We start from the raw sequence: 23,762 nt of genomic DNA, 5'->3' as shown, positions 1-23,762 counted from the left end.
GGACAGAGCCAGCTACTCAGCGTAGTGTTCTATAAGCACTTCCACAGTTATTAACTGAGAGCTTTCTTTGCCTAAGTTGCCATTTTCGCATTCGTATATCGTGTGGTACGATGATACTCTATGCCCAGGGAAGTCAAGGAAATTTCCATTACGAAAAGATCCTGGACCGACCGGGAATCGAACCCAGACACCTTCAGCATGGCTTTGCTTTGTAGCCGCGGACTCTAACCACTTGGCTAAGGAAGGTACCGTTTTGTCTCAAATTCCGAACAGACTCATATTCCGAACACTCGCTTTTTGTATGGCGACTTGGTTGAAATGTTTCGCTGAAACATGTCATCAAATCACTACGAAATGGCTGTCAATTGCAATTAAATTTTAACGTCTTCAAATCTATTTTATAGCTCTGGAGTAGTGATGATTCTCTAGTTCAAGACCAGTAAGACTAGCTCAGATAAATTTATTTGCGAAATTATTCATTTGAATAAGATTTATTCGTGCTGTTCGGAATTTGAGTCAAGGTGTTCGGAATATGAGACAGAATGAACACAGTGTTCGGTATTTGAATCAAAATGTTGTTCCATACTTTAACGTAAAAACAATAGTAAACAAGTCTAAATAAATATTTTTTACGGTACACCCAACAGCTAAGGGTTAGACTTTGTGAAGAAATTTAAATTTTCACAAATATCGCCTAATTTATGCCTATCAGATGCATTTGAAGTCACTGCTGACCTTAAGTGTTCGGAATATGAGTCAAAACGGTACCGAGTATTTGGGAGAACGATTACTTTCGCAAAGTTTCCCATTTCCTGTGACGGAGTGTCAAAACGAATATTTGCAATCTAGTTGTCTAGTCTAGCCGCTGTCAATCTGATATTTCAGCTCGCAATTTGATTATTTTTGGGGTTTACTTTGGATGGATTTTGCAATTTAACGACATACGAATTTATATTACAGATGGTGACAGATATGCAATAGAGGTAAAAGGTTTTCGTACCAAAGTTATATCGAAAACAGCGAAGTTTGGTGCTTAGAAATTTTACATATGACCGTTTTTACCAGGGTACATGGAGCTGACTCCGGAACATTAGGGATTAGTGAAGATAGCTCCGTATTCATATTGCCTAAAAACGTTATTTGGCCACTCGTACTTGGATTCGCATAATTCGATTGGGAGGAATCAAAAACGTTCCCAAACCACTGAAGATAGTCAGTCTATGGTTTTTTTTCACTCAATTGGTATGAAATAAAAAGCATTAGCTGTTTCCGGAGCCACTCAGGTAAAACCACGTATCCGATGTTGCTAAACCGATCGTAATTTTTCCTGTCCTAGATCAAGGTATCCAATTCTGTCGCCATGACACATATGAAGTTCAACATCAAGATACAAGTTCTTATTGGAATGTGAATCAGCAATCTTTTGTCAGTAATTAATTTCCAATTCACAGTGCAAGAACGTTTTGCTTCCAGCCGGGTATCGAAACATGAAAATGCATTTTTGCAATTTCTCATCGTAATAGGCTGTTTTTCATCAAGCCAATCTGTCATGAAACGGCCTACTTTCCTGCACTGAAGTATGCAGTGCGGGAATAGTCATTACCTAACTGAAACCAGTGCTGTAATGATTCATTACGCAACGCTTTCTCATTACGCAACTGTTTTGAGTTGCGTAATGAATCATAACACAACAATTTCTCAGAAATTGTAAAATGTTAGTGTATGCATTCCTATATAATTTCTGATACCCTCGAGTGGTCTTCTACGAAATTGCAAAAAATGTTGTACGTAACTCGTTGCAGAACTCGATTTTTACAGCACTCGTCGTAATTATCCTACTCGGCAAGCCTCGTAGGATAAATTTACGACTCGTGCTGTAAAAATCATCATTCTGCAACTTGTTCCGTAAACTACTATTTCCGAATACGTACTAAAAACAAACTGTTGACATTTGTTAAACCACCAGAGCGCTCATGGATTGCTGTTGGTTTTGATCATTCTGAAATAATCTACTGGCAGTTTACGCAATGTCATGGACTATTTCAGATAACCAATTTACCATGGTTTACGCAGCTCTTTACGCTGTTATGTGAATACCCCTAATATGTCTTATGGGGCAAGAGAGACACCGCAATTTACGCATATAAAATCAAATGAAATTTTATTTTTCTTGTTTAATATTTCATTAAATCAATGTTTCCTACCATAAAAAATCAAAATAAGCCATCTTGGACATTCAAAAAGATTCCGACAGTCAAATAGGACGAAAACTAAATCAACTTAGTAAAATTACTGTTGTACTATAATGTCAACTTTTATTTTTCAGCTATTATCTGCACTTACTCTATAATGTACAGTTTAGGCGGGGATTTGTTGCATTTTGCTTTGTGGCCTTCTTGCCCCATACAACTGGCACTCTTGCCCCATGCCTCGTTGGAAAACCTCATAAGAAGAGACATTTTCAACAATCTCAAATAAACATGTATTTACTATATTTTTGGAATTCATCAATAACATCATTTAGAACAAGAGGTGAGCTTGCCCCTACACTGTAATAATCTTCAAAAATTGTGCTAATCAACCATGATTTGAACCGATATATCTTAAGGTGTCCTTCTTGCTTCCAGCCCCCCTACGAATGCGATTATGGCAACATTGGCAAAGAAAGCTCTCAGATAATAACTGTGGAAGTGTTCATAGGAACACTAAGCTGAGAAGCAGGCTCTGTCCCATTGAGGACGTTAATGCCAAGAACATTGGCGTAGGAACAGGGGGGGCCAGGGGGCCTGGCCCCTCCAGAGTCATCCAGGCCCCCCCAGAAATTTTGATGACAAAAAAATATAAAAGATGAAAAAAAAAACAATTTAACATGAAGCAAAATCTTATGAATCTATGTACATGACTCTTGTTGTTGACATTAGAATCTTTTCAGTAGTAACGTTATTCTATGTTGTACAACTATGAGAAAACCTAGCCTGTCTCACAGATCATCAGCGTGGCGGTTCTGGCTTTGGTGAATCGCGCTACAACCGAAAGCTTAACCATCCGACTGTCGATCGAATGGTTACTGATAGAACTTGTTTGTATGCGACCGAGATGAGCCAGCCTCGGGCTGCAAATCTCGTTGATGAAGATAAAAATATTTAATATATTTGTTATATGCGACTTTTCGACGTCTTGCAAAAAATACCGTGGTACAAAGAAGTGTCAATATACTGGAAATTTGATTCCCAAAATTCGTTTTTTTTCTGAATAAGGTACCGTGGGGCAAGTGCGTAATGGATTATGCAAAGTTGGGATTCTTAAAATTCTGGAGACCTTAAATTAAGACATATGAGGTCGTGTATATTTTTTTAGCTTGACTCCCACCAAATATAAGCAGTATACTGAAATTGATTTTTATGTTAAATTGAAGAAAAAAGTACAGAAAAAGTTTTTGAAAATAGTCTCCTTACTTTTCACTTGCCCCACAGGTGGGGCAAGTGAAAAGTTTATCGTTTTGAACAATAAATCCAAAAACTAACAGTTGCATTCACGATTTCTATTACCTTTAACATTTGTTAAGGCGTCTCAATGAACAATAACATAAGTAACATGTATACAAAGAAAATGTTATTCTTGTTACTTGAATTTTCTTCTGTTCAGTTATGTTTGTTGAAATGATTCGACAACATTATAACTGCAACATTGCCAATGTTAGTTTTTACATCATGGGACAGCAATTTGATTTCTTCTCTGTAGATTTTTCACCGCTTGTTATTTGTTTTTAAGAAAGTCGGATATGACGTCGGATAACTCTTCAAAAGAAATCAAACGGAATCCTTCAATAAAGTATTTAGAAACTTTTTATGTGGATACACCTATACCCCATTTTTATGTTTTGAACTAGCTTTACATAGACATTCCACGAGATTTCCGTGCGTTGTCTTATATTGGAACTTTCCAATCAACGTCTTCCTTTTAATCGGCTGTCCGAAGTAAACATATTAATATCGTAATATTTGGCAACCTTATTTTTAGAGAAGTTCCATGATTTGGCCATGATAATAGCTTTTAACGCTTTTAGTATAGTGTTTCTTGAATTATAAGCACGTTCTGTTATTCTATGATAATTGCGAACCTTGTGTACTTATAGCTACCTAGAGAGAAAGCACAAATTCAATCTCTAATGAGAAACTTTTCACTTGCCCCACGTGATTGGAAAATTGACGGTTTTTCAATTTAGTTATTTTTAGGTCTATGTCGAATTAATTCTAAAACTTTTTTTATTGCAGTTTAAAACTGTCAGAGGGGATAACTCAGAAGTGGTACCGTCAAACGGGGCTACTTTTGATTCCGGGGGCTACTTTGGACACTCACGTTTTAGATTTATTTGCAGCATAAATATTAATCTGAGTCATTTTGTGTCTTCAGCACTTTTACTAACCAATATATGCTCTACAATCAGGCATAATTTATTTTTGGAACAACATCAACAATAACAGGATTAACAAGAAAATATATCAAAGAATTCCGAACACATATTCACAAGGCACAAAACATTTGGTATATAAACATTGTTCGAATTTTTCACATATCGTGGAAAGTTGTTGGGAACATCACAAAACTATCAAATCGTCATGTTCTATAGAAATTTGTGATTATTTTGTGTTAAAAACAATTGTTTTATACAAATAATTGATCAAAGGTCTTAATTTCACGACTTTTATTTTATTTTAAAGTGTTGATTTGTATATTTTACAACACAAAAAAAAGTAACCCAAGTATTCAGATAAGTTAATAGCCATAAAACACATATATTTTAATACGTATAAATAGTACATTCACGACATATTCCTTAAAAAAAACAAATCGGTCATATTTTACATAAGTCCGCAACACAAAGCAATACCACCCTACATCTGCTAAACATTAACTACTCTTACGCTACCTCAAAACTATTGAAAACCAACAAACGTTTAACAAAAGTTAAATTTAAATTGTTTACGAAGGATTATCCTTGTACTTCATGCATTTCACTTCGAATAAAAATTACTTTAAGTTACAGGAATTAGAGAGATCCTTCTACATATCATTAATATATCATTAAAAAACAGAACGAATGGTAAATATTGTTAATCAGACCTTAAAGATCGTCGTAGTACTTGGTTACAGCATTCGTTTATATTCACTTAAGCAATCAAGCACTCGTAGCTGACAGTTTCATTTAACAGTAAGTAAACTTGAAATTTCAAACTGGAAATCAAAAACTATGAATAGCATGTTCTGCTGGAAAGTGTTATATTGGTACGTGTATGTTTTCGTGCTTTATAATGTTCTTAGTTATGTTTATCAACGACAAACGCCCAAGAACATCATGATAGACGACAATCTATAGAACCAGTTGAAATTTTATGCGAAAATAACGATTTTATTGTCAAATCGTATTGCTTTTTAAAAGTGTCCAAAGTAGCCCCTTTTTTGTTTTGAAGGACACATATTTTTCACTATTTAAGCATTTTTTTTATTTCTTGCTGGATTTGCTTTATATTTTGCACATTTGTTACATACATATACAACTTAAATATATGCAACAATTATTGAAATCTATCCATAACTCTTTGAGCTAGAAATCCTCAAAGTTGAGGTATGTGAAAATAATGTCAAAAGAAGCCCCGTTTGACGGTACAGAATATTTTTTTCCGCAACTTTTTTCTACTGAAAATATTAAAATAAGATTGCACGCCGCCAACTTGTTACGGAGTACCAGTTAACAGGTTAACAATCTTTTACTCTATTATGCAATAATGGTTGAAAAATCTCAGGAATCTCTTACCTACCGTAATGTTCTGAATGGCGTCAACGGTTTACGCATAATTTTGAAACGTTAATTCACATATTCAGTAAAATATACACATTATTTTCACTTACCCCATTTACCCACTTGCCCCGCGGTACCTTAATCCAAATAATGCTGTTTCAGCATAAAGCAGCATATTCACTGTCCAGTGATGATAATTTCCTCATGAGAATTCACTAAATAAATCCGTACATTAATCAACTCGAAAAAAGCTCGAAAAAAAAATTATTGAAAAGATAGAATATTGAAGGGCGACTTCAAAACTTTTGCAAAACTCTTGGAAATTAGTCAAATAATATTGTGGGCCTTGATCATACTTTCAAAGTGAATTCTTCCTGGTGAACATAAATTTATTCTGTCTACTTCTTATTAACAAATTGATTCCGGAATATGTTCTTGAATTTACCATAAAATGACGCTCACGTCTACTATAATTTCTTCCGTGAATTCCTTCAAATAATTCTTCCAAAAATTTTATTACAAATTTCGAGAAGTTCATTTAGAGTCTTTAATAAATATTTCCAAAATACATCACAAATTGCGTCAAAAATTCTTCTATGTTTTTCTTTTTCTAGAAATTTCGCTTCAAATTCCCGGAATTCCAGAGAACCAAAAGTAAAGGAATGATAGATGACAAGGATAACTTCTAAAGAAGTTTCTGATGGAGCTTCTTGATAGATTTGTTTTATTTGTAAATTCATTAAAGAAGTTTTAACTATCCTGTAATTTACCTCTTGAGAAAAGATTATAAATAATAACTTATCATTCATTGTACCATTGCCCATCTATTATTCTACCTGCTTCAACATTTTGTTGTTTCCCTGGATTTAAAAATAGGAAAATTATAGGAGTTTCGAAAAATGGCAGAATTCTTATACGTGTGTTTCCTGATTTCTAAAAGTCCATCAGAAATTCCTCAACAAATTTTCAAAGTAGTGCAAAAGTTTCCCCTGAGATTTTAATTTATTAAAATCATACATTACGAATTTAACCACAATACATATTCCGTAATGTTCTTAAAACATACAGGCAATGCTTTCGCATTAAACTTCTACAGTACTGTAAAATAATCGATAATAGACCATTCAAAAAAGTTTGTTTGGATTTTTAAAGGTAGGAAAAATTGGTTCTACATCAATATGTTTTATCATAGTATAATGAAGTTTCGGAGTTCATACAATATATTATCTAAGATATTAGTTACAAATACTTTCAGTAAAAAATCCATCCGTTTGACCAACTAAACAGAACAAAATTTGTTCTAGTAAATCCTACAAGAAATACTTAAGCTTTTTTGTGAGGTACATTGCCAACAAGTTTTAGAAATTAAATTTTACGATAAGAATTTAGTAAATTTTTCTGAATTACCGTTTTGACTCATATTCCGAATACTTAAGGCCAACAGTGACTTCAAATGCTGATAGACATACATTAGGTGATATTTGCGAAAATTTAGATTTCTACGCATAGTCTAACAGAGAGTTGTTCGGTTTACTGTTAAAATTGTTCTTTTAAACATTTGATTCAAATGCCGAAAACTGTGTTTGTTCTGTCTTATATTCCGAACACCTTGATTCAAATTTCGAACAGCAGTGTTCGAAATTTGAGACAAAACTGTCTATTTAAAGCTACAATTATTCAAAAAATTACCAACAAACTTCTTTCAAATCTTTTCTGTATGTGTTTCTCTAGAAATCCGATATGGAGTGATTCGCAATCCCTGAAAGTAATCCCTAAAAATATTTAGCTATTCCTGGAGTAGTTTTTGAACCAAATAATGTGGAGTGGATAATTTTATAACGTTATTTATGGAAGAATCATAAGATAACCATTCGGAAAAAATGACAGTTATTTCTAGAACTGAAAGAATACTTGATGGAACTTCTTGAATGAATAAACATTTTTTGAGAAGTTCAAGAATATATTGCAAAATCTTAGTAAATTTTATGAACAATTTCTTTAAAAACTTAGGAGCGGAATTAAAAGGTACACGGTACTCCATCTACTTTAAAGTTTCTCTATTTGAGATTCTGCTCAGAGGATTCGAACATTCATTAAAGAGTTTAAAAACTTCCCAAAAAAATCGAAAGAAAATTTTCGGCAAAATACTTAGATCTCTGGTAGTTTTTTTTTAAACGATCTTAGAAAAACAATAACATAATTCTCTAAGAAATTCATGAACAAATTACTCGGAAAATATAAGAGTATTTTCGCGGAAGAGATTTTGAATCAATTGTTGAACGTATTTTTTTAGGAACTTTAAAGGAATATTAAAATTCCTTAAACATGTCTTTGTTAGGCATTTCTGAAAAAAATCGAGGGTTTTTAGGGATGCGGGATGTTGCTTCTTGATTTAAAAAAAAATCTAAGAAATAATTATCTGTGGAGAACTTCTCTGAGAAATCCTGAATATTATTTTTTCCAATTGGATTCTTTTTGATTGCTCATGAAATTCTTGTGAAATATTACGAAGAATTCTTAGAGTAACAGCTGAAAGAATCATTCAATTTGTATGCAGAAATTTCGGATAATTTTTGCTGCCATATTTTCGAACAATACTGTAGAGAAACTCTAAGAAGAACATTAAGAGCACAGTTGGAAAAACTGTTGGCGAACTCTCTGAAGAATTCGTTGAATGAATCCTTGCTTGGTGATCTTGAAGACATTTTTGGTGACACTCCTAGATTTGTTTGTAATATTTTTTGTAGAAATTCTTAGTAGTTCCTGAAAGTTCAAATTATTAATGAACAAGCGGAGCATACTTTAAATTGACAACTGGAATGAATATTTAGTATGTACGAAGAGGTCCTTCCAGGAGTAATGATTAAAACAATTTTTAATGCATTATCTGACTTTTTCAAAATTATAGTGAGATCAAAAAATCTGGGAATGATTTTCCGTGAGAATCCCAGGACGAACTCAGTAAAAATTAGTAAAGGAGTTCTTGGAGAAGGCACATAAAAGTACGAAAATAATTCAAATTCCCGCAGGAATTTTCAAAGGAATCTGATCAAATCAGATAATTGAATACCGGAAAAGTTCGTGAAAGAATCATGAAGAACATTCCTTGTGAGTTTTTTTTTTGCATGAATAGGGGGAGATCCCCCAGTACCGGACACTTAAGCCACTAAATTCATAATTTGAAAAATGTTGGTTTTATTTGCTCGTGTTACCCATTTATGATAAATATTATCATTTTCATAGTGTACAAAAATAAATTTGAAAATATAAATATGAATTTTGACATTGCATTTTAATGATGTATTTTAGTACCAAAATGATCGATATTGAAAGGTGGCACCCAATACCGGAAACGATCTGAAAATGCCTGGAATTCTGTAAATTTTAACATCATTGAGTGTGTTTACTATGGGAATAGTATATAAATGCAACATTTACAAGAACAATTTTAGTTTTTCTTAGTTCGCAAGATGTCCATCAAAAACCTCTTTCATATATGATGGAAAATATCACATATTACGATGTTGTTATGAATATTCATTCTTCTTAATTTTATCGCATGTTTGATACCATGATCGACGGAATCCATTAAAAATGGATGTATTTTGAGACACTGGTCCAATAATTACAAAGATATCATATAACAAATCAAGCTGTCCGAAACTGGGGGACAGGAGGTGCTTAACCAAAATCGTAATTTGTCCATATTTAGTTCAATTATGGTACAAAATACATTCATACTATCAAATTAGGATTATGTTCGAACATGCTTGCGTGATCTAAAGTATTTTTTCATATTCAAAATAATTACTAAATAGGCTCAAAATTAAGGCGATACGTCAATTTTTTTAAGATTTTCAAACTTTTATATTTTTATAAAAAGACATGCATATTTCAAGGATGTGTTATTCTACACGAACATTAGTATCCATAATAGCTTCCTTTTCTACCAATACATCATCTTGATTGGATCACGATTTCTCAATTTTTCGACTTTGTCCGGTATTGGGTGCTGTCCGGTACTGGGGGATCTCCCCCTACTTGAAGGATTTTTGATTGGATTACTGAAAGAATGAATGAAATTTACAAATATCACTGATGTGCCGCGAAATGAGACAAAGCAACAATTAAAAAAACACGTGATTATTGCGACCGACATGCTTTTGAAAACAAGAATTTTCCAGGCCCCCCCTAGGCCCCTTCCAGAAAAAAATCCTAGCTACGCCAATGGCCAAGAAGAAGAAGCACGATGTGTGGGACAAAGAATGAATCACTAGCTCGCGAGCTCTACGGAGAACCTAGCTCATTGGTGGGACGCAACTTAGCATGGAGTAAGGTATCTGCGAGGGAACTGTAGAAGAGGCTTTGCTGTAATCACAATAATGTACCAATGAATGTATGAATGTATGATGAGGGTTGATCGGTAAATTGAATAGGTGCTATATGTTTTCCAAACACAATATTGTTCACAGAATAGTTCAGTAATAAAATTATTGGTCTATATTTGCGTTAATACAATTTATTATTTTAAATCATTTCATTATCGTTATGCAGTTCATTAACAATGTCTTCTTACAATCCACTGACCTCCTGCACCCAATCACGAACGGACGCCACTCGAGCATACACTCCCGGATACCCAGCTTCAGCACAGCCATAACCCCAGGATACCACTCCGACCAGAGTGTTGTCATGAACAAGAGGGCCACCAGAATCACCCTGGCAAGAGTCCTTGCCACCTTCCTTGAATCCAGCGCAGACCATCCGATCGGTAACTCCTCCAAAGCTCAAGTAAGCCTTGTGGCATTCCTCTTGCGATACTGCCGGAACGTAGGCAGCCCGGAGAACTTCACTCGATTCAGCTGGGTTCTGAGTATAACCCCAGCCTGAAACCTGCAGGCAAGTTCCTTCGTTGACCGGAGCGTCCTTCTGAGGCAACTTAACCGGAGCGCAGCTATCGGAGAACGTTACAGTCTCTTCCAGCTCCAGCAGCGCAAAATCGTAGTCGATGGCAGCATCATCGTATTTCGGATGGCGGGTGACCTCCTTAACCTTAAACAGTTGACCACCGGAAGCATGGAGGCTAGAACCGATTCGCACCTGAAGATTTGGTTGGCCAGAAGCCGCACAGTGGCCAGCAGTCATCACCCAGCGTTCGGAAAGTAGCGATCCTCCGCAGAAGTGGGAAGATCCAACCCGGCTCAACGACACTTGGAAGGGAACTTCCTCAACGGGCACTTCAAAGCCACCAACAATGCGGCCACTGGAGCGCAGAGCGTTCCACCATGGTCGCAAAGGGTGCAAACCACCGGTTGAAGCACCCAAGGCGCAGGCGAAGAAAGTTGCTGTGAGAATAAGAATGATGCGAACCATTGTTGATTGCGAACCTGTTTGAACTACGGATTGAATGGAACAGTGGTTGGGTTTATATAGTGGAAAATTTCAAGTGCCACAGATTAACTGGGATATTACTGATAACAAACTAAGCTGGAAAAACTGGTCGAGACAGTTATTAAACTGAAGATTAAAAGGGCTCAAACACAGTGGGGATAAATACACCCAGAACAAGACCTGATACAAATTTTTTATTAGACCTAAGGTTTAAAGAAAATGTAAGGTTCTATCACAACTCTAACACGTTTCATTTTTAGAGACACAAAATAGAGTTCAAACTAAAAATGAATTACTTTCGACTCTTTTAGAAACCCATTCGATTATACCTAGGAATCAATTTAAAGTAAACATAGCATTATTCGCCAATATCTCAAAAATTTAAGAGATTGCCATTCATTTTAATATACTAGAACGTTAAACTTAATTTTGGTAATTGAATCTAAAAATACTTATCATAACTGTTGGCTTGCAGGATTCACTTCAAGCTCTCTCCTTATTAGAAAACACTTTCAGATACGTTCATTTAAGTGTAGTAGTGCTATAATTTTTTAGTAAATACAAAAAAAAATGTTTCGATTGTCGATAAAATATGACATGAATAATTTATCCTTCCTATTGCGTTACGTATCAACCTAGTATTTCTTAGATTTCATACTAAGAGCTTTCACTTTCTAACTTTCACTGTAATTAGGGTGATTGGGGTTATAATGGACATACGGGGCGAAATGGATCCCGTATTCTCTGATATGCATATCCCATCAAAATTTTATACACTGCATTAGATTTGTATTGCATATAATCTGTTTGACGGTATGAAAGTTAATGTTTTTTCGCAACTTCAATGGTTCAAAGCAAGGCGGTTGAAGAATATAATTCTTGAGCTAAGTAACTAACCTAGAAAAGTTTTTTTCTTACCAATGTGACTAAGGGAGAACCCTTTTACATATCAAAACGTGTTCATTTTGCAGCGATACCTTTTTATCAGCCTTGTTATCGATTCATGTTTCTAGCTCATTTTTTCCGTTTGATATGATGTGTCCTTTATTGAATGCAGCACGTCGCCTTACTAGTTACAAACTTGGAAACCAGTTGAGGCTAACTGAAAAGTATTGACATTTTATGGTCTTAAAATAAGCATTTGCTAAATGTGTCCATATGCCCACAATCACCCTAAAAATGCAAAACTGTTTGGAAAGCTATCCAATCATACATCAGCAATAAGGAAGCATGACAACTCCCAATACCGGCCACGCCCATCTTCTCTGTTACGAGGAGTAGATAACAATGATATGACACCATCGTAACAAGAAATGATTATATGACACCTACTTATCGACGCCCTCAGCGATTCCAAGGATTGTGATGATAGCGAAGGGGATTGTCTGGTATTCACTAAAAGCGATCATTTCCATGTGTCAAGAAGCATATGGAGCATGTATGAAGACGGTCGAGTTGAGCATCCATCGATCGTTGATGAGAAAAGGGCTTAAAGATTAAATTTCACGGGGCAACCATATGGAAATCTAAATTTTGGGATTGACCCTCACACAAACGAATCGTTGAGGATCGTACCAGGCAGATGACCGGCAACGCTTTTCGTAGCCGGAATTCTCCAGGCAGAATCTCAAACAATTCTCATTTTTTCAGTTAACGATCGCTTGCTTAATAATCATATTCATCAGGTAAATTATAATCATGCATGTTCACAAACCAATTTTCTTTCGTCTGGTAACCGGTCGAATCTTTTCAATTGGAATGGAAATACCTGTGATAACTACTATGCGAATGATTTTTTTAACTGTTTCAAATCAAATGAAAATATACCTGCCCCGGGCAACTATTATTTCGATTGTTCATCAATCGACAATCCAAACGGAAAATCATGAAAAAAATTACCTACTTCTAGTAATATGTCTTCCTTTTATTTTGATTTTCTAACTGAACAATTGAACCAAATGATTGATACAATGTTCACAACCACCACAATGCATTGCATTGCATTGCAATGGCTGAAGCAGTCCAAGTGTGTGTAAAATTTACTAATCAAATTGTTATTGGATTACGTTTCTCTAATGGATCCAAATATTTTTTAAAATATTTTGAATTGGAATGCTTGAGTTTACTTAAACTTTACATACATAAAGCAATTATACTGAAACTTTTTTGAAACCCGAATCCAAACTTTTTTTGTTTATCGTAATGATCGACTAGATGGAGCATGTGGTGGATTCCATAATTCATAGGCGCATAAACATCAACCTTTTTCATCATTTGAAGCCAAAGTTTTTGAAACTTTGGGTGTTAATTTTGAAACACCGCTTGGTAAATATACTATCATAGCTGCCTATTTGCCTTTCAATGCACTGGGCAGCAAGTTCATTTGCTTCAAACTGACTTGCGGAAATTGACTCGCTATATTTTTTTTGTCATTTGTTACTTTAGTGCTAAAAATCGCTCATAGAATAATTCACCAAGCACGACTGAATTTAATTTCATGAGTTAATTTCAAAACTGCAATAATTCTAATGTTGGAAAATTCATATTGGAAAATTCATATCATCAAAAAAAAAATTTTTTTTTATCTCTATTAACGAGATTTTTAACCCTGGGCTAGGTCATCTCGGGACCAACGGCTTTTACTTCCCTTCCAAAGGAAGTCACCACCAAGTCCGTCCCAAAAAAAAAAAAAAAAAACACTTTTCTAAGCAATATTCAAATTTGTCGTGAATATTTCAATGATGTTTTTGAAAATGTGACTATTAATTCTACCACAGATAATCCCGGAGCTTCTTCAAGGAGCACCTTCGGTAATATATCTCGACGTGATTCCAAAACAAAAACATCGAGAACGTCTTGAAGAATAACTTCAGAAATTACTCCTAGAATTCTCCTAAAAGTGTCGCATACAATTTCTCTGGGATTTTCCTGAGCATATTGTGATATAATAAAATATCTAATCATATCAGTAATCCTTTAAGCAGTACAACTAAGAACTGCATTAATATTTGCAGGGATATTTATTTTTTCGAAAATGTCCCCAGTGATTTATCGAAATCCCTTCTGGTTCACTCCTTGAATTCACACACTGATAAATGTTTTATCGAAACCATTGGATTTAATTCAAACTTTGTTGTAAGCATTCAAAAACTATTTTAATTTTGGTACTTAAATGATTGGAATTTGACAAAAGCTTGAATCACTCTTGTTTGAAAGTCATTTCTCAATGTGTGTAACATTTTCGAGTTATCAAGCTTTCAAACTCTTTATGAGTAGATTTTATAAATAATTCTCAAACCCCCAACATCTAACTTTTCCTTAAAAATGAAATATAAACAGAGGCGTCGCGTGGTCTAATTATCAACCTGTGCACTTCTAATTTATGTCGAATTCGTTTTTGAACCTAGGTTGGAACTGGCGCAACCCGTTCTGAGCCACAGTTTCAACTCCAACCCGATTCCAGTTCGACCGAACTACAATTTGTTTAACGTTGCTTTATTTATGTGTTAATAACCAACCCAATTCCTAAAAACGAAAACAACATTAGTGTCATTTTATATTTTTCATTATTAGGTACACATTGGATTCAACCCATTTTTTTTCTAAGGTAATAAAATGTATAAACAATCTTTACTAACCTTCATTTTCAAATATAATTTTCTTCTAGTCTTTCAGTTGATTAAAAACATTTATGATTGCAGATGCTAATCGGGTTACTTAGTTTTATTTTTTCATTTTTTCAATTTTAACGATTAGTCATCATTATGGGAAATTGTAAAATTGCATTTGAAAATAATTCAAATTATGCGGGTCATCAGTTTCGATTTATAAAGCATTGGATGCTAACTAATATTGCAATATAGAGTTAGTGATCATAGCCCACATATTTTTGCATAGTATTAATACAAGATCGGTCGCTTCGTGTACTTGGTGCATGCATCAAGAAAAATGCTCGCTTTTAAACCACACCACAAGCGTTAAAATGCTGACGATGACGGTACGGAGGGCATGACCGCTTTTGAATCAATTTTCTGGTTGTCTTCTGATTGACCATCACAAGTACCACCGCGCTAATACTGTATGCTGGAAGCGAGGTTCTTAACCAGTATTGTAAAAAAACAGCGCGAGCACTGAGTGTCAAACTTACAGAAACTTCTTACCGTCAGCCGTTTGAAAAATCACGCCAGTGCTCCACACCACAAGCGTGGTGATGCTGAAAGCGCGAAGGCCAAAAGAGAGCAAGCAAAATGGATCTCTCTCGTGGATTGATTTGTCTCTTGTATCCCCACGCTCGCACAGATTCATGTGGCAAGGCAAGACTGTGCACCGGCCAGAGTTGACGCTTTGGCTACTTACACACTGGCGTTTGTAGTTCAAAAAACATTCTACCACATATGTATACAGAATTGTGTGTACGACAAAAGGCAACGCATCTCCCGATGAGAGTGCACACGTTGGGTTTCATCGTCACAGCAGCAATGGACCTATGCACGAGTTCACTATTTGACGTTTTAGCGGTGCCGTGTTATTTATGTGACCATGGCAACCAGTGAATTCGGCACCGCTCAAACATCAAATTAGTGAACTCGTGCATCGGTCCATGGACCGATGCACGAGTTCACTAATCTGACGTTTGAGCGGTGCCAAATTCACTAGTTGCCATGGTCACGTAAATAACACGGCACCGCTCAAACGTCAAATGATGAACTCGTGCATTGGTCCATTGAGCTCTCGCCGAGCAGTGTCACGAACACGTGCGCAAATTTTCTGGTTGAAAACAGAGTCTATGAATGGAGAGTTGCGCGAAGAGGCTTCTTTGAATGGTTGTTCTTCTTCGTCTTCGAAAATAGCCCCTATCTGTTTTGCTGGTCTGCTCGATAGGTAGACGGTTTGACAGTTCGATAGGTAGATTTGGTTTCACTCTTCGCGCGACTCTCCATTCATAGACTCTGGTTGAAAATACTGCCGTTTAATTTTGCTGGGAACAGCTGATCTTTGTTTATATTTTCCACCAGCACTTTTTGAATAGTGTTGGTGACATGTAACGTGTGCAACACGAGTGCAGAAACCACTATGTGTAGCGTGGAACAAAGTGTTGCGTAGCATGCATCGCGCTGAGCGCGTAGGGAAAATAAGGGCACACATCTTGCGCCGCAGCAAACAGCTTTTGCATTTAATTTGAATAGCAAAAATATAACAACAAATATTTTGATAGGTGAAAATTGTGTTGCAAGCTATCAATGATAAAGATAATTGAAATAGGCTAATTTTTAGTGAGAGAATTATAGAATCGTACTTCAATAATAGTACATATTGTAGGTTGTTATGATGAACGAGTTGCCACCTGTGCAGTGCACATGTGGACGCAACGCCTCTGAATATAAAACATCATAACTTGGCCAGTTATGAATCGATTTTGGATCTTTTGGTCTCAAACAAACCGCATACTCTTCAAGATTACGTTCCAGAAGAAATAGGATTGGCCCTTGGTTCCGGAGTTATTCTGGATTCAAATGAGTTATACCACATCGACGGGGTTGGTGGTCTGATGGCTACCGCTTCTGCTTCATATGCAGAAGGTCATGGGTTCAATCCCGTCCCTTTCCTCGTACTTTGTAGTTGTATATCTCTCACTTGCTTTCATCTTCCATTCTAAATATATCCCATTCAAACTATTCGTTCATAGCAAACGCTAGAACCAGAGACGGACAAGAAACCGTTTCCCTAACGCTTCCTACTTCCACGCGCACGCCTTTCTTACGCCTGATACATAGGCAGTCTGCTAACCACAAAAGCAAACCTCTCTGCCATGCCTTTCCCCCAATCCATACACTCCCGCATGAACTGACGTGGATGCAGTGGAATATACGGTCTACGTGGGAGTCAGTTCAATGCATCATCAATTCCTCCCCCTTCCCCTCATTGGTCTGCATTCTGACGTGGCAGGTGCCATTGTTGCCTAAAAATAGAAGATCTCCAGCACTTATACACTGAGGATGCCTGTTAGTCCCAAGCAGTCATTCGGTTGGTTCCTTGTGTAAGTGCAGCTGATCTGGCGATACTGGAGTGCATCCACGGGCGGCCAATCAAGCTCAAGCTCAAGCTCAAGCTCAAATGAGTTATACCACATCCAAATATATCGGAAACGGTTTGAAATTCTGATTAAGATTTATATGATTTCGGACACATATGATTCATAGAACGATTCCGGTAGGATCTGGTATGGGCATTTCTGGAATTCAATTTAACTATTTCGCGCGACGGCTCAAAAAATGTACACTATGTTTGGACTAAATTGATGTTTTGAAAAGTATCTTCAATTTAGCTAACAAATCCAAAATAACCATCTTATCGAACCAAAGTATTATACCAGAAGCAAAAGTATTACCAACAAAAGTATTAAACCAAAGCAATAAGAAGTATTTTCAAGGTGCAATTACGATACATCTTTTATCGTGACTTGATATACAATGAAATCTCCATAAGTCGATATTGAAGAGACCATCGTCTCATGGAAACATCGATTCATGAACAACAGAAATCCTTTGGAAAGTAGTTCCATCATAGTAACCAAGATATTTTGGTTTTCGTTTCATTTCGTGAGTCGATATCGACTCATGGAGGTTTCACTACGGAAACCATCTTTATCGAATCCACTGAAATAGCTTTGGATCCATATAAGTCGATGAGGCATTTCTGGCAATCAAATAATGAAAAGTCGAAGGAGAAATAAAAGTATTTCTGAAAGAATGTTACAAAGAATGCTTTGAGCCAGAAGGAAAATCATCTCAGGCGGTTTACCTATAAAAATTCACCAACATATTTTTACTTGAACTTTTCTACGGATTGCAATAAGAAAATAATTTTATTTTTTCCACAATTTGTTATAACTATGCTAGATTTATTCCCAGCAATAATATTCAAAGTATATAAATAATTACTAAACTTAACATCCCTAATAATTACTAAACTTAAGATCCTAGCAGGATCCTCATTATAACCTTCCATAAATATTATCCGGATGTGGCCAAAACCCTATATTGGTCCTATAGTTATAGCTAGGTCCATGGAATTATAGCTATGATGTTCAAGTTAAAAAATCATGAATTCTGAGCCAACGCACGACATGAGTGAACAGGATAACAAAAGTGTCCTTCTGAGGCCCTATCGGAAAAGATTCCGGGGTATCCAGCTGTGACTAGAACCTCATTTTGGTTCACGGCATTATAGCTCATTTTGGTTCACGGCATGATGCTCAGAATAAAAAATCATTAATTTTGAGCCGTCGCACGACTCATATCGTGCGAGAATTACAAGAGTGTCTCTTTGAGGCCCTACCGGAACCGATTCCGGGGTATCTGGATGTGACCAGAACCTCAAATTGGTCCATGGCAGTATAGCTATGATGTTCGGAATAAAAAATCATGAATTTTGAGCCATCGCACGATATGAGTGAACAGGATTACAAAAGTGGCCCTCTGAGGCCCTATCGGAACCGATTCTGGGATATCCGGATGTTGCCAGCACCTGCCAGGATAAAAAATCATAAATTTTGAGCCGGCGCACTATTCTGTAACTTTCAGAAAATGTCTTCTTTGAGTACTTTCTGGAACCGGTGCCAGGTGACTGGGTATACGAAAAGGCCAGGATCAATGAGAAACAATATTATTTGACCTGAAAAGCTGCCAGAAGTATAGAAAGTACACAATGAATAATTTTCTTACCGCTAAGCTTGAAAAAATTAACGTGAACCATCACTTCCGGAACGAATATACCCCATTTGAATCCGAAATAAATCCAGAACCAAGAGGCCAATCCTATTTCTTCTGGAACATATGGATGAGTATGCGGTTTGTTTGAGACCAAAAGATCCAAAATCGATTCATAACTGGCCAAGTTATGCTTTTTTATAGTTCATTTTTAAGGAAAACGCATCTGATTGGCATAAATTGACTTTTATTTGTATAAAATTTCAATTTCTCCGCAAAGTCTAACTGTTAGCTGTTGGGTGTACCGATAATAATGTTGATTAAGTTTGTTTTAGGATTGTTTTTAGGTAAAAGTGTGGAACAATATTTTGATTCAAATGCCGAACACTGCTCATTCTGTCTCATATTACGAACACCTTGATTCAAATTCCGAACAGCACGAATAAATCGTATTCTAATGAATAATGTCGCAAATAAATTTATCTGAGCTATCAAATCATCACTTCTCCCGCAGAATTAATTATTATTGGAAATATAAAAATTGTATTGCAATTGAGTACCATTTTCTTGTTATTTGGTGACATATTTCAGCGAAACATTCCAACCAAATCGCCATACAAAAACCGAGTGTACGGAATATGAGTCTGGTCGGCATTTGAGACAAAACGGTATAAGAGTTGTAAATTTCTCACCTTCTATTGCATTAACCCTGCATGGTATAACAGCTCAATAAACTTGTTTTATCAAGCCCGAAAGTACTCTATATCTTCAGAAGTCGAGATAATTCCCAACCCACAAGATCTTCGACTGGCGGGATTCGAACTCACGACCCTCAGCATGATCTTGACGAAATGAAACGAGACTCGGCGTATTTTAATATTGATTATGCAATACATTGATATAAATATTGGTCGTAAACAGAACCACCGTTTCAAGAATGGTCGCAACAAGGTCAATAGGGAAAATGAAGTATAAGTATTATAGGGTTTATTAGAATTGATTTTCTCAAACGTTAGAATAGATAAATTCTAGTGATGGACAATTTAGTACAGTAATATTAGTTGAAAAAACTATTTATATTTTGAACAAAAAATATATATAAAATAAATACACTTGCGAATCGAATTTACGTTATTTAGTCTCGTCACAGTCCACTCACTTCGGACACCCAATCTCGAACAGCCGCAACACGAGCATACACTCCAGGATATCCAGCTTCAGCACATCCCTTACCCCAGGATACCACTCCGACCAGAGTGTTGCCATCGACAAGTGGACCACCGGAATCTCCCTGACATGCGTCTTTACCGCCTTCCTTGAATCCAGCGCAAACCATTCGATCGGTAACTCCTACATATATCACATAAACCTCGCTGCATTCCTCTTGTGACACTGCCGGAACGTAGGCAGCCCGAAGAACATCATTTGATTCAGCTGGATTCTGAGTACTACCCCAGCCTGAAACCTGCAGGCAAGTTCTTTCGTTGATCGGAGCGTCTTGCTGAGGCAACTCAACCGGAGCGCAGCTCTCGGAGAATACTATCGTCTCTTCCAACTCCAGTAGCGCAAAATCGTAGTCGACGGTAGCTGCGTTGTACATCGGATGGCGATTGACATGAAGACTAGAACCAACTCATACTCGTAGATGTGTGTTATCAGGATGGGCGCAATGTCCAGTAGTCATCAGCCAGCGTTCGGAAAGCAGCGATCCCCCACAGATGTGGTTGAAATTATCCGAGCTCAGCGACACTTGGAAGGGAACTTGCTCAACGGGTACTTCAAAGCCTCCAACTACGCGACCACTGGAGCGCAGAGCGTTCCACCATGGTCGTAAAGGGTGCAAACCATCGGTAGAAGCTCCTAGGGTGCAAATGAAGCAAGTTCCTATGAACAGGAGAGCGATGCGAATCATAGTAGTATAAGTACTGGTGATCTTCTATTTGTAGGCAACAATGGCGCCTGTCACATCAGAATGCAGACCAATGAGATACATTAATTGATGATGCATTTAAAACTGATCCACAGTAGACCGAATATACCCCTGCATCTACGCCAGTTCATACGGGAAGATGTAGGGGTGGTAACATTATGACAGAGAGGCTTCTTGTTTGGTTAGCAGACTGCCTATGTATCAGGCGTAAGAAAAGGCGTGCTATAATGATGAAAGAAAGAAAGCGTAGGGAAAGGACGTTCCTCCGGAATGCGCGCTCTCTTCCAAAGGTGTTGGTTAATGTTGATAATTGAATCGGAATGAGCAATTAGTACGATGCTTTGGACAAATTATTTGAACATCAAATCGAAGCAGCCTTTAGCTCAGGATCTTCGTTTCAAGTGAGGAAGCAAAGAGTGTCGACAATCGTGGTCAGTTGTTCCGAATCTGGAGGATTGAAGCAGGAGATCTTGAACTTCATTAGGAAAATCAAGGTTTCCTTCCAAATCACAAAAAAAACTTTTGAAATCATTCATACATATTTTTTTCATATTGATTATAATTTCTGATGTCATCAACTTCAACTTCAATTGGTGGCTGCTTGGGCACGTCAGGAGTTAATCATCAATATTAACCTCCTTTTCCCGAGCAGCCTAGATAGCCTAGATAGTGTCGGTAGCGGTTGTTTCAACTGGCTAAGAATTAACACTACGGACTGCCTGTTCCGGTGGTAAAAGTCCACCTCACAGGTGACCCCTAATTTATGGTGTGATGCGTACCGTGCCTAAGAATGAATGGTTAGGGGGGTCTAAATAAAACCTAACCGCAAACGGAGCCTGTGGGGTACCAGGGCGCCCTCCACAGTATTGAGTCCTTCCTGTGCTACCCGGAGCAATGGTGCAGGTGACCTTGTGTTTCTCCGAGATAATCGGCTGCCCTTCTTCAGTCTCTATCTTGAGGCTTAATAAGGGTGGGATTATGAATATGTTGACATTTAATTTAAATTATCACCTATATGGATTCGCATCATGCGTTTTACACAGTGTATTCTGTGCTCTTTCGCCTTTGGCGACTTTAAATAGATACCGATCTGGTTTTTTCGTTGCTGGTCTTTTTCGTGCTGAGATTGCAAAAAGCTTAATCCTGCCTAGTTTGGGTAGTGGCTACGGTTAGGTTAGCTCAGATCAATCTTCAGCATAAAAGAACAGCAACGATCAATCTTTGCAGACTCATGCAAAATGGTGCAGCCCAAGTGGCGCTAGTTCAAGAACCCTACTTTCGTAGAGGGAACTTCTATCTAGGTAACCTTGTGGACCCAGTTTTTGCTACTTTTAGCAAGCTTGAAATGGCAAACTCGCGATCCATGCCCCGCGCATGCGTGCTCGTTAATAAAGCAATCGTTGCTACACTCATTTCTGAGTTAACTACCAGAGATGTATGTGCTGTCACAATCGATGTTTCTGTTGGTGACCTCAACAGGAAATACGTCTATTGTTCGGTATATTTACCACATGATGAACCATCCCCAACGGATGACTTCGAACGAGTTGTCGTACACTGCGTAACAAAAGGCCTTCCGCTGATTGTGGGCAGTGATGCCAATGCTCATCACATCATCTGGGGCAGCTCGGATATCAATTTGAGAGGCTCCAGTCTGATGGAATACTTAAGTAGTACAGACCTTGGATTACTTAACATAGGCAATCGCCCAACCTTCATGGTTTCTAATAGAGAAGAAGTGTTAGACATAACGCTCTGCTCGAATAGAATCAGTCACGAGTTAACCAATTGGCATGTATCAGATGAGGAATCATTATCTGATCATCGCTACATCTTCTTTGAACATTCAAATGTAACTGCGCAGACTTTGCGTTTTAGGAATCCCCGGTCAACAAACTGGGAACTCTACATTGAATTGGTTGCGACCAAATTTCATGGATATTCTCCGTCCATTGAAAATCCAAGTGATCTGGATGATGCCGTTGATACTACAACATCCTACATTATGGAAGCTTTTGAAGAAGCATGTCCTCTGCGGTCTGTAAAGACTACAAGAGGGACCCCATGGTGGAATTCCGATCTGACTAGACTCAGGAAACAATGTAGAAGGAGTTGGAACAGACGCCGTTCAGCTGGATCAGAGTCGTTCAAGTCAACTCGCAAGGCTTACAAGAAGGCTCTTCGTTCTGCTGAACGATCCGGCTGGAAAAACCTTTGTACAAATGTTTCCAGTTTGAGTGAAGTCAGTCGGTTGAACAAAATTCTTGCAAAATCTAAGGATTTCCAAGTGAACGAAATTCGCTTACCTAATGGTGACTTTACTTCTTCCGATGAAGAAGTTTTAGAATGTTTATTCAATACACACTTCCCCGGATGTGTGGACATAGCATCTACGGATGAACCAAATGTCTTTTCATGTAGTTACGAGTCTCTGGCCTCGGCTCGCAGTATCGTAACTACTGAATCGATTCAATGGGCACTTAATAGTTTTGCTCCTTTCAAATCTCCAGGAGCGGATGGGATTTATCCTGTTCTGCTCCAAAAGGGATTTGAGTTTATCAAACATGTTTTGAAAAAGCTACTTGTAAGCAGTTTTGCTACCGGGTACATTCCCAAATCCTGGCGTGATATTACTGTAAAGTTTATCCCAAAAGGAGGACGTGCGTCGTATGAGGAAGCGAAGAGTTTTAGACCAATCAGTCCAGTGAAATGTCTGGAACGGATTATCGATCATCACATCCGTGATGTTTATTTGGCAAACATGCCTCTTCATGTGAATCAACATGCTTACCAATCTGGAAAGTCCACTGTGACTCTTTTACACAAAGTTGTATACGATATCGAGAAAGCATTCGCTCAGAAGCAATCGTGCTTGGGTGTTTTCTTGGATATTGAGGGTGCCTTTGATAACGTGTCTTTCGATGCCATATTG

At 37.2% G+C, this 23,762-nt stretch overlaps 2 protein-coding genes and 1 pseudogene across 11 annotated transcripts in view; all 3 read right to left on the bottom strand.

The window, feature by feature from the left end:
* Positions 1 to 23,762, bottom strand: part of LOC5575687 (beta-arrestin-1) — a 281,251-nt gene that overhangs the window by 139,131 nt on the left and 118,358 nt on the right. The window lies entirely within an intron of this gene.
* On the bottom strand, positions 10,278 to 11,216 carry LOC5573025 (trypsin 5G1-like). Its single transcript, XM_001660623.2, has one exon. It carries the CDS (start codon positions 11,171 to 11,173, stop codon positions 10,373 to 10,375), a length of 801 nt encoding a protein of 266 aa, XP_001660673.2. The 5' UTR covers positions 11,174 to 11,216; the 3' UTR covers positions 10,278 to 10,372.
* On the bottom strand, positions 19,515 to 20,933 carry LOC23687940 (annotated as a pseudogene).

Source organism: Aedes aegypti, chromosome 3 (genome assembly GCF_002204515.2).
Source record: "Aedes aegypti strain LVP_AGWG chromosome 3, AaegL5.0 Primary Assembly, whole genome shotgun sequence".
NCBI classification, from domain to species: Eukaryota; Metazoa; Arthropoda; class Insecta; order Diptera; family Culicidae; genus Aedes; species Aedes aegypti.
This window is presented reverse-complemented; position numbering and strand designations above follow the sequence as displayed.